We start from the raw sequence: 12,936 nt of genomic DNA, 5'->3' as shown, positions 1-12,936 counted from the left end.
GTAAACTACATATCTAATAATACAAATATGAGTAATTATAAATTACATCTATATGAGATTCTGGCAATATATTAAATGTTAACACTAATTATGTTCTAGTAATACAATCTTGATACATGGAATTCTATTTTTAGTTTCCAGTTCCTTATACATTTAATATTCACTCTTTATGTAAACTGAATAATTTCCTTATAAATTTATTGACATGGCTTTGGGTAATTTTAAACATAGACACAGAGAGAAAGAAAAAGATAGACATGGGTATATAGGAAAGAATGCAATGTAGAAAGCCAAAAATGGTTGCAAGTTCATAGCAAAATACTTTACATGAATACACTGAATAAAATCTACATTTCCAAACCCAACAACTTGCCTTTCTTATAGATAGTAATAAAATTAATTATAGAACTGATGTATTTCAAAATATGCCAATAAATTCAAATGACTACGATATATATTCCTTCACAATTCTAAATTTGTTCACATATTCATTAACCAAAAATTGTATTTATTGATGTTGGAGTGGTTATCACACCACGCTACGATGCCAGGGGTCTGGGTTAGAATCCTGGTCTGGGCATTCATCCAATTCATCACATCATCACTCAACCCCATCTTTGCAATTAGCAAAAAGTGGCAGAAAAGTTAAGTAAAATAAACTAAATCAATCAACCAAAACAGCATTGATTTTTAGCAGGTTCTAAAAACAGTAGAGTACCAATGCTTTTATATGGTGATAAAAATAAGTGCCAATATGTTGTTCATCCGCACTGGGAATTATTTAAGATGAGAGTCATGATGCAATAAGAGTACTGGTGCACTGATACATGGCAATCTCCAATTGGGAATCATATTTTAAGCATTAAAATTCTCCATAATTGTTCATTTGATTGAATTTTTTTAATAATGAATTTAAAAAAATGTAATTGTTTAACTTATATAATTTTGTCTCTGGACACAATGATAAAAGTGCAAAATAAGTGGTGGAAGATTAAAATTTGGCATTATACAACCGATGGCAAAAGTAATAGTAGGTGAATTGTCCATTCACCTCTTGTTTTTCACAATTTGGAGAAATATAAATTGAAATTAATATGCCAATAAGCAGAAGACAATGCGCGCTTTAGCATTGGCACAATTCCATCCCTTAAAACATTCAATGTGGAAAAAAAAAAGGAATACGATACTGATGAACAGTTTTGCCACCTACATTTTCTATTCATGTTACAGGGAATAAAAAACGTGGTTGATAATTAGAAGATGTAATTGAGTACTAGAAATATTTTCACAAAACTTACTTGTAAATGTTCTCTTAATTTCTGTGGCAGAGGCCACTTATGCCTTCTATCAGACTGAAACATTGACACTAGCAATAGGTATAGTAGTATCATGGTAGTGCATGTTGTAGATATGTAAGTTACACTCGGTACTATACTCTAACTACATCTAGTTCTCATGAAATCCTCCAAGTGTTGTGTATTAAAAATAGTACTGACTTGGAAATGAAAGTGTAGGGAATTGGGAGTCCTGCTATTTATATTTCTGTAACCTACATATCAAAATTTCTATTTTTAAGCATTCTTATTGGCCATACTATACCAAGTCATGAACCATCTGTCACCAAATTCACAGCATTTTGTTATCTCAGGTACAAGTTACAGCAACTCTTCTTCAAAATAAGATACAACCCTGAAAAATATTTCATAGGTTCTGGATCTATGTTCATACTAGGTTCATTCCACCAGTGGATGCACAATGCACAGTGGTACAGATCCCACTGTTAAGATCCAATCCCGATTAGCCTAATAATAAAGTAAATTTAAAACAAACTTTGCACTAGTCCATGAAGATACATAGATAGAATGTGAATATGATGTGGTAAGCACCACACTCCAACTCCTTTATCCCCAGTACTCATCCATTAAGATGCTGATGTAATTTGGTAGCCATGATAGCATAACCAGCCTATAACACTCTATAACACTTAAGTTAATACATAATTTTTTAATTTTATTATTCCATCAACTTCATTGGATCAATTTAGAACTAACTAACTAACTAACTCCCTAGCCTTCTTAAACCCGAAGGTCCATGGCTGCAGCAATACAGGCCTTCCATCTTTCCCTATCTTGAGCAAGTTCTATATACTCTTTTCCATCCCTACCGATTTCCCTTAGGTCCATCTCATTCTTAATTGGTCTTTTTGCAACAAGATTTCTCTACCAGAACTGCAAGTTTTCACAAAACACACTTAGTTTGTTTTGCAATGTGTTTGGCTACTTTAGTGTTATAATTGTATCATTGTTAAAATCTAAGTCGGAGAACCTTAGCAGTAAAGAATGTTGACTTACGACTGTGGCTGGATGACATTAACATACTCTTGTTTCTTACTTACTGTACAATCTAGACTGAAGTTCTCAATATCAATTAGTCCTTTATGGTTTGAAAAGCAAGGTAAATGAATAAGAAAATACTAATACATTTGATCAACTTGTATTTATTTTTAAACATAGTCTGCATTGAGATCGACACATTTTGTCCAACGTTGTTCCAAAGCCATTACACCGTTCTTATAAAATGATTTCTCCTGGTCTGCAAAATAGCCATTCACAGCATGAATCACTTAATTGTTATTGGAAAATCATTGTCCTTCGAGCCATCTCTTGAGGTTAGGGAACAAATGGAAGTCAGAGAGAGCTAGATCAGGCGAATAGGGCAGATGATTCAACAATTCGAACTTAAGTTCATGGATTTTAGCCGTAGAAACCATTGACGTTTGAACAGGAAAATTCTTCTGGTGGAAGAGGATTTTTTTTTTTTTAAGCAAACGTGGCAGCCGTCGCACACAAAGCTTTCGCATGCCTAAATGTTTGTGTAAAATATTAAAAACGCATTCGGTTGATATCTCTACTAGGTCTGCTATCTCCCTGATCTTTATTTACTCAAGACTATTTTATGGATCTCAATCACCATATCCGAAGTTGTCACATCACTTAGGTGTCCGCTGCATGATTCATCTTCGGTGTTCATTCGGCCACGTTTAAAGTTAGCAACCCACAAATGTAGTATTATAAATGAGGAGGAAAACTTGCCAAGGACAAGATATAACCTTCTTTTCATTTGGGTTGCTGTTTTCCCCTTGGAAAATAAAATTTTGTCACGGCACAAATCTCCTTTTTGTCCATCATTTTTTAAAATGCTTGCACGTTCACCTACTTTGCGTGATCAAACAATAACCTCACAATGCACTGGGTTGAAACTCTGCAAGGGCTCGTTTGAAGGATCAAACTTATCGATCGTGCATTGATTACGATTACGGTGTTGCCATCTCTGTGTTGTTTACCTTACTTTTCAAACCACCCTCGTATCTCTCCTTACTCTCTGAAACATGTGTTTTAAGTTAGAAATGGGTGGTTCTGAATCTTTTAAGATCCAGCATTTCAATATTGAATTCAGAATATGGCATTCAGGGATACTGGAATTCCTGGATCTGAGGCCTAGCCACCAGAATTTCTGGATCTGAGGTCCAGGTACAGGGATCAGAGGTCCAGTTGCTAGAATTCAAGGTCTGGGTGGCGGAATTTCTGGATTCGAGGAACAGGTACCGGAAACTCTGAATCAGAGCCTCAAAAGATGAAAGGAAATTCAGATATTTGATCTAGGACTCAAATTCTATCCCCATTTTAAATGAGCATGCATTGATCGTTTCATCCAGTTTGGCAACACTGTTGCTTGCCTCCATTTGGAGTGGTTAGAATTACATGCTTTGAAGCAAGGGCCCTGGGTTGAAACCCTGGGTAAGGCCTGGAACCTTATGGTGTTTGTTGAAATCGTCATCCATCTTCATCGTGATATTTGATACCACCATGACTTTTTTGGAGTCAGTGTGTCATGCAGATTGTGGAAAATAGAATATGGCACTTTCACACAGCAAAATTTGCAATTAATATTTATTTTGCAAGTTTTCTCAAGCCAATGTGGCTATGTAAATAACTTCAGAATGGAAAGTTCAAGATATACAATAGATAATGTTTTTTTCGTTAACTGATTTGATGTTTGATGTTTTTAAGTCCACTTTATGCACAGTAAGGCTAATCGGGACTGGACCTACAGTTTAAAGTGGAATTTGAACCACTATGTACCTCCACCGGGTATCAAACCTGGGACCCCTTGATTACAAGGTGACGACGTTACCACTGCACCATCGGGGAGGCCCTAATTATAGAGAATTTGAAAGAAAGAAAATTGATTGTACTGTACTATTATATACATTTGTGAAAATAAGTGTTAAAACCTCAGAAAATGTATTGCATTATTTCCAAATGTTACCAGCTTTGAAAGCAAAGTGGAACAAATCTGAGATATTGCTTACAAGACACCGTTCTTTAAAATATCAACCGCTATTGAGGATTAAATTCCAACAATGGCATGGGTATTGACTCAATCCTACAAATAAAACACTAAATTTTACTTCGTGAACTTTGAAGTCACGCAACACCGTGACACACAACAATGCAGTATAATCAGACAATTCCACTGCTGAATAAATATGCTTAAGACCATTTTTTCGTGATAATTTTAGTGTGCAATTCTATTTATAAGGTTGAATACAATTCCTTTACTGGGACTTTTGTGCGATACATGAGGGATAGTTGGAAAAAAAGATTCCCGTATGTGTATTTCCAGAAAGCGCCAGTGCACTGCTGTGTTGAAGACAGGAAAGGTTGAAAAGTTTCTGCCTGGCTGGCATGAAGAACAGAGGTGTGTTGCAATCTTGTACAAAGGATGATGTGTGAACTGCTGTTCGCTATGAATGGGCACGTGGGACTTCCGGTACGGAACCGGCTGATGGAAGTGTATGATTGATTGATTGATTTAGTTTATTTTACTTCGCGTTTTGTGCCTCTTGGCTAATTTGCGAAGATGGGGATGAGTGATGAAATGATGAAATTGATGAATGGACATTCACAAACAACCAAGGCTGACCGGGATTCGAACCCGAGACCCTTGGCATCGCAGGTGGAAGTGTATGATTCTCACGTAATGTCAAATGGTGCGGCGATGGCATCAGCAAGTTTGAGATGCCCGAAAGAGTTTGATGGATGATGCAAGACCCAGGCAGCCATTCACAGTTATTAGAGAGGACAACCACGAACTGTCCCTGTTCTGAAGAAGGCCCCAGAACCACGAAAGTGGAAGCTGCCATACTCAACTTCATCCACAAACAGATCATGCAGTTTTATGAACAGGGTTTCTTGATACTTTTGAAGCGGTACAAGTACCTGAATGTTGCTGGGGACTACGTGGAAAAATAGTGTACTGATGCCTGTTTCTGCTCATGTCATGTTCTGTCTCCAGAAGAAAACTCTCTGCAGATGGCAGACTAGGGAAACTTCTTTTCCAACTATCCCTTGTGTAGACACACAGAGACACACACACCGTAATCTTCCAGGTAGTTCAGAAAATCTCTGCATCTCAAGTAGAGAAACTGGCAACATTCTATTTTGTGAAATGCACTTGATGCGGTAACCCAAAACTTCCTGATTAATGGTCTATGCATGCTTTTACAAGGCTTGGCAAGACAGTCATCTTTAAAACAACACAAAACAAGTGGCATCTGGAAGCTACAGCAACAGTACATTCAAATTTGTTCTAAGATATGGAAAAAAATGTTATCTTATAAACATGCTATATACATCTATTTCTGAATTCATTACATTAATTTTGATGACCTGCCACCAAAATTAACGTAAGTTGTTTAAATAATAACAGACCTGTCGGCTCTGTAATTTGATATCTAAGAAACTCACACCACAAACTTTTTGGTATGCACGAACATGTGTGCAGGCAGTGGCACAGAAACATTTTTCATTTGAAGGGGGTACTGAATTCGAACTCTACACCCTCTATATATATGGGGAAAAGCATGAGAAATTCTGCTTTAGAACAGTACATAATAAATTTTTATTTCTTCAGATTTTATGGTTATTCGAAAACATATTTCCACATGGTAACCATAACCTTGTTCTAGGCTTATTTGATATTTAATGAAACTGGAAACCAAAAGTTAATAAATTAAAATTGCGACCAAACATTCATTCTTTTCTTTTGTAGGAAATGTTCCTCCTCCATTTCAACTATAGGAATGGTATCGGGATGGGGTCCTTCTCATTCTTGCCTTGAGTTGTAAAAGTCTGTTCTCGGTCTTATCTCAATCTCGACTCAAACTTTTCAAAAGTTTATTAGTGTCCCAATTTATGTTCAGATAAGAAAACCAGAACTGGACATCCAGTTTAAAGTGGAATGGAAACACTGAGCAATGTGCCTCTACCTGGGATTGATCTCTGTACCCCTTGAGGGACTTTCTTGGACTTTCCCAATCTCACACACCCCTACTCATTACACACACACACACACACACACACACACACACACAGTGTCACTTTTCTGCCACTTTTGGGTAATCGTGATGTCGAAGATGAGTGATGAAATTAATCAAGGGACACAAGCATGCCGGGATTCAAACCTGGGACCCTTGGCATTGTAGCATGCTATGCTAATCACTCTGCCATGGGGAGGTCATGTGCACTTGATTAACAGACTAATTGCTCATAGCTTTTCAATTGGTATAGAGAGTTGCTGTTACATTGCCAAATCTTGTTACGCATAAGTAACTAATTATTACGCATGGACCTGCTTAAACACCTACAAAATAGCAGAGCAGACATCACTCAAACACACGTGTTATTTTGGTTGCATATTTGGTTTACTGGTGAAGTTCCCTCAGTTCTTGCAATGGTTAACAATTTGCAATATTGGGCTGCAAGAATTGACAACCCATCTACAGATTGTCAAATTTTATCAGTACACACCCTGTACATAACTGTATGTATCTTTTAGTGAAGAACTTTGAAAAAAAGAGGGGAAAGAGGACTGAAGCTATTATGAAGCATGAAATGAAGAAATTACAAAAATAAAGACGATAAAACACATTACAAAAAGCATGAAATAAGTAAACTATAAATCCTACCGAGTGGCATCATACGGCACACCAGGAAACTGACGATTTTGGGGTATCCTCCCACCAGACATCTTCATACCATATAGATTGTAAGAGTCGTCTATCATTTCTGTATCACTGATATCAAAAAAGATTAAGTGAATTTCACTTGTCTCTGCTACTCCAGGTGCAAAAAAATGGACAAGAATGTTACTCTTGAAGTTATTTCAATTAAACTAATACATTCTAGACAGATTAGCTTGGGAATAACATACAAGATTTATTTGAAGCTTAAAAAAACATTCACATGTATATGGGTAAGTATATAAGTTTTAGTTTGTTAATACAGGGTGGCGTGCGGGAGTGGGAGATTTTGAATAACATAGTACAAGGTCTTTGTTAAATTTGGCAACGCTGTAAGACCATGAGATTGTTGTGTAGACAATGCCATTTCAGTTGCTATGGAGCAGTGGTCAGGGGAGCATTGTGCTTTCGTGGTGAAAGCATATTACAAAAATCACAACAGTACGTGAACGTGATTGAAACGTTTCTCACGAATAAACTACAGAAGTATGCAGTGAATGAATCCACATGGTTTCAGCAAGACAGAGCTACAGCTCACACAGCGAAGATATCGATCGCCGCTTTACGAGACCACTTTGGAACGGCGATATGAACTGGCCTGCAAGATCGCCAGATCTGTCGGTGTATGATTTCTTTTTATGGGGATATTTAAAGGAGCATGTGTTTACTACTCGTCTTCATACACTGGATGAACTAAAGGCTGCGATATGTGAAGTGTTTTTTGCAAATGGCATACATGTACCTTTTTTATGTTCAGAATTATGTAACAATATATATATATATATATATATATATATATATATATATATATATATATATATATATATATATATATATATATATTAGTGTGCATTACGGCATTATCAAAATCTCCCATTCCCGCATGCCACCCTGTACATACAATGTCAAGAGAACCTCTACATCTTTACATTACAGGAAATAACTACTGCATGCGGTGTTAACGTCTTAAATACACAAAGAAAGTATGTAAAACATGAATGAAGGAAGTATATACACAGAGTAGAATGTTACAGCAATACACAAAGTTATTCAGGAAAGATTTGTTCTTTCACATGCATGCACATGTCATTCCATTCATCCAAATATCTGTTCCAGTTGAATTCTTGATTTACTAGTGTTACCGGCCTTGCAAGAAAGCTGGAACAAATGTGATATTTCTCAACTTCCACAGAGTACATACAGGGTATTCACAAATTAGTTACACGAAAGTATGTTGAATACGGTAATGCTCCTATGAACATATGACCAGAATGCATATCAGTTGGTGGAGTTTTATCTTCCACTATTTCTTTCCTGTGTTCGTCACTCTTTTCTTATGTTATGCATACACCTCTTCCTAAAGTTTGAATGTAATGCAATTTAAGATAACAGAAAAAGTTGCAACTATACAATAGTGATATAATTTGTAGGATTTGGGATGAATTCTCTTCCAGATTAGATATCTGCCATGTAAAAGATATGGAAGCCATATTGAACATTTATTACACACAAGCAAAACTTGAAGTTTTATTGAATTTTCTGCTGTGTTACTGAATACGATTTATCCTCTCTTTATAATAAAGCATTACTTTTGCACAACTAATTTGTGAATACTCTGTTTAGGGCAGAGCCAATATCAGGGGGAAACTTGAACCCCCCTTTCCAACCCGAGATATCTACAAAAAGTTAATGTAATTCGAAAAGTGGAATGGTAGTGATAATTTATTACAAAATAACATTGTTTTATGTTAATTACAGGCTGTCAGTTGCAGCAATTAACTTCAATGTCCAACAAAATAAGGAGAGAATGTTAATGCAAGATACATTAGAATTATGTTGACTGTCATAAGAAGAAGTATTGGGGCGGAAAACTTTCGGTTGGGACGGGATTGGAAAAAAAAAATAATCAATAATCCAGATGTTCACGACTGAAAAAAAAAACTCCTTTCCTGATGTGATGAAAATCCTGAACTGTACACACTATTTCCTCTTTGCTTATGCACTTTTGGAATAAAAACTGTTAATTTAAAGAAATTTCAGATACTTATAGTGCTGAAAATATCAAGATCCTTTGGAATTTATCTGCTGTTCGGGATTATGAAAAGTTGGAAAATCATTTCTAGAAGTCGGGTTCCGATAATCTTGATAATTCACACCGTCATTTTGAATTATTACTATTTTTTGGACAGAACCTCTCCATGTGTACAAACATAGATCAGGGGTAGCTTGAACAACAGTAAATTTGTGAACCAGTGCAAAAAGACAGAGAACTGTTCAACAAAGTGATACATTATCATGAAAAGGAAGCAAGGCAAATTAAATTTCTATCTAAATAGTAGACTGGAGTCTGAAATTGTATACAACACCAAAGCATTTTCAATTCAAATTGAATTTTACAATCTGTAAAGTATATCCTAATAATAATAATAATAATAATAGTTTCTATGACTGAAGACCAAGATGAAATCTTACTATGTCGCTCCCTTGAGAATCCTGCAGGCACCCTTTTTAAAATATTCATATTTCACATGAGATAATAATTTAATTCCAAAATTAATTTCTTCACACAATGTTGTTGCAAAAATCATATGCATAATTTCCAGGATATTTAGAGACACTTTGCGAACAAGTGCAGGTTCATTTCAGCTATTAACACCAAGAGACAGGGTAGGAAGCTTTGAGCCTCAAATAATTAGAAAAAGACAAACAAGCCTACATCCCGAACTTGAAGCAAAGGTCTTAAGCGAAAGCATCCCGTGGCATTTTCATGGACACCGTGAAACATTGGTAATTAAATTCAACCGATACTTTCCTATATCAGTACCAGTGATATGGGTCGATATCGATATATTGGTAACAGTATCGGCTCAGCCCTACTCTGCATGTAACTGGTGATCCCTTTGGGAGAAATGAGAGTTTCAAGAACATATTTCGTAGCTGGCCAGTAGAGAGTGTATTGATATCTGGGGTCCACGGCTACTAGTGACCTGGCAGTGAATCAGTTCATTCCTGGAACTCTCGGTGCTCCCACTTCATCCTGCTGTGTTCACTTCCAGAGAATACGTTTTTCAGGGAACTAAGCTGAAAAAACTTAAAATACGAAAAATGTAATTCAGGATAAAATTCTGTTAGATTGTGACCAGTCAAAATGTATAATGAGGGAAAATACAAAATCCAGGAATGTGAAATTGGGGTTCACCGTTTTATTCACGCTTGCTTGCAAGGCTGGTAGTACTATGGTACATTTAAAAATATGTAATAAATTAGAACACCTTTCATCCACTTATGTTGCAAAACACTTGTGCACAGTTTATTACATAATATTCATACTTCAGGTTTGTGCAACTTACTCACATTTATATATATTCTTTCGTATTCCTAGAGATTAAAAATACAAAATTATTTATTACTTACGTAAAATGAGTATATGATTTGACGAGGCTATGGAAATTTTCGGATAGCCGGGATATAGGACCTGAAGAAGTGAACAGTGGTTCCAGAAACGTTGTCGGTGTACGAAATACAAAGGCTGTCGCAGAGAAGGTGAGACTAATTTCTGTATAGGAAAACAGCAACCTCCATTGGCTAGCAAATGTGAAAATTTGGTTCATGAGCTGCTGATTGAGACCAAAATGAGCGCAATAGGTCAAAAAGTCATGACTGCGTAGCAGTTAACAGACAAGCATGTACATGTACCCGTTCAAGAATCATTAAAATGAAACAAAAAAATTACAAACAACAAAATTTTTGTTCAGAATCAGCCATATCGAGTAGACGTACATCTTTTTCAAAATAGGCACCATTGACAGCTAAGCATATGCCTATCATCACAAATAATTGCTGCAACAGTATTCACTAGCGTCTCGTTAATCACGGACGGTCTTTGTCTAGGATGCAGAAGCAAAGTGCCTGATTTGCGCCCATCTTCGAACAACTTGTGCCATCGGTACACTGTGGCTCTACTAAGTCTGTCTTGATCGGCATATGCCTGTTGAAACATTGCATATGTTTCCGCAGCACTTTTCCCTAAACGCCAACAAAATTTTATGGCATGTCGCTGTTCATCTTGAATACTCATCACGAAAAGCAATGTTATACACAAAAACACGTTCCACGTAAATCAACACAGCTGCTCACTAACGTGGTCTCGCAACATGTGACAACTTGCTACGGAAACAGAATGAGTCATCCTACATGACACAACTAGTGCCGAAACCATAGGAAGCATTGCCAAGCCAGGAAAAAATCTGTCTCACTTTCTCTGCGACCGCCTTTGTAGATATTCATTTTACGTAACTAACAAATAATTTTGTATTTTTAATCTCTAGAAATACGAAAGAATATTATTACATAATAAAATACTGTATTACTTCACAATGTTCTGATTTTCTCCACGATTCATTATCTACCTACGCACCTATTGTTTTTGTTATATTTTAATCATTAGATATGAAAAAAATGCCATTTTTTAGTTTCTCTCCTGTTATTCATAACTCAGTTTTTCATCTTACTGTTAGAATTTATCAACAGGTTCGAGTCTCCTGGAGATTTCGGCCTGTGTATGGGACCGGCTGTCACGCACCATTGTGAGGAAATTGAGGAGCTACGAATGAGTAGCATAACCCGGTTATGTAAACCTAGAACGACTGGTTGTTTGTCGGGCTGACCACACATCACCCCGTAACTAGTTGGATGATCTATCCATGCGAGAGACCCGGGTTTGAAACCCGGCAGAGATTTTTTTTCCACCTGTTCAAGCAGCTCCAGCACCCACTCAGCCTCATATAAAGTGGGTACCTAGAGGAAACTCTGGGGGTAAAGGTGGCCAGGGGTGTGGTGCTGATAACACCACCCCCAGCTTCGGCCATCATCAAGAAAGTGTGTGGCACTAACTCCACACCCTCATGGCAAATCACAGAGGAGCACTTTACTTTTTTTAACTTTCAATGTTTTGTTCTTTGTGAATGAATCAATTATGTGAATAAATCTTACAAGACCAAGAATGATTCATACAGCTGAATGTCACTTTCTTTCATTGTTCAGTATGTATATCTACATTTTTTAAAAATTTTACATTGCTTTTCTACACAATAGTAAGAATGAATAATAATAGATGATATTGGTGAAAGTAAACTCTCAAAGAAACACCCATGCCAGGATTTAAACCTGGGACTGTTAGTGGAGAGACTCTTGAGCCCACTCAGCCACCTAGGTGATGGCATTTCTTGTACCTCTTTTTATCAATTATGCTAAATATCCCTTCATTTAATGCTGGGTGCAATAAATGTGGTTTTTGTGTTGTATATGTGATGTTCCGTATTTCCACATTTCAAATTCAATTGTTGTTTCCGATTAATTTTGAAGGATCACTGCCTCCATTAACAAAGGTTACGACAACTGTAATATACTTTGTTTATTCCCAGGTAGCGGTAGTTCCAATTTATCTCACCTGGTAGCGCTGGTGGGTGTTTCTTTCCTTGAATCGTCTGCTATGTTTTCTGTTGGCAGTTGTTCGGTTTCAGTCGCTAGAGGGTGGTGATTGGCAGGTTGGCCTGCCTACTGTGTTGGAATACTTAGTGTTGTGTAGTTTGCGTTTGCAAAATTTTTTCAGGGGTGCTTGGGACCTGGTTATCGATAAAAGTTGAATAGTAGAAATAATAATAATTTCAACAGTTATAATGTTATAAACTAATAAAAATAAACATTTTATACAAAATGTATTATAATATTATTTATTATATAAACGGGAAGAATAGCTAAGACTTTGCTCCTCGATCCATCAGGCAAGTTAATATCCAGCCCAACTATTTTCCATTATGTTTCTGCATTTCTTACAGTTTGTGCACTGAAAA

At 36.5% G+C, this 12,936-nt stretch overlaps 1 protein-coding gene across 24 annotated transcripts in view; it reads right to left on the bottom strand.

Annotated features, from left to right (window-relative positions):
* The window catches only part of LOC145996124 (coiled-coil domain-containing protein AGAP005037), a 1,065,133-nt gene that overhangs the window by 79,505 nt on the left and 972,692 nt on the right, over positions 1 to 12,936 (bottom strand). For 22 of the 24 annotated variants that reach the window (XR_014442750.1, XM_083132404.1, XM_083132407.1 and 19 more), the window contains one exon: positions 7,031 to 7,138. The exons of the other annotated variants lie outside the window; for them this stretch is intronic. Coding sequence is in view for 21 of the 22 variants with exons in the window: in XM_083132404.1 (XP_082988530.1) it covers positions 7,031 to 7,138 (108 nt within the window). In the remaining variant the exon portion in view is untranslated. The remainder of the gene's footprint in view (positions 1 to 7,030; positions 7,139 to 12,936) is intronic. 24 annotated transcript variants of the gene reach the window in all.

This window comes from Lepisma saccharinum, chromosome 12, assembly GCF_977018435.1.
Source record: "Lepisma saccharinum chromosome 12, izLepSacc3.1, whole genome shotgun sequence".
Taxonomy (NCBI): domain Eukaryota; kingdom Metazoa; phylum Arthropoda; class Insecta; order Zygentoma; family Lepismatidae; genus Lepisma; species Lepisma saccharinum.
This window is presented reverse-complemented; position numbering and strand designations above follow the sequence as displayed.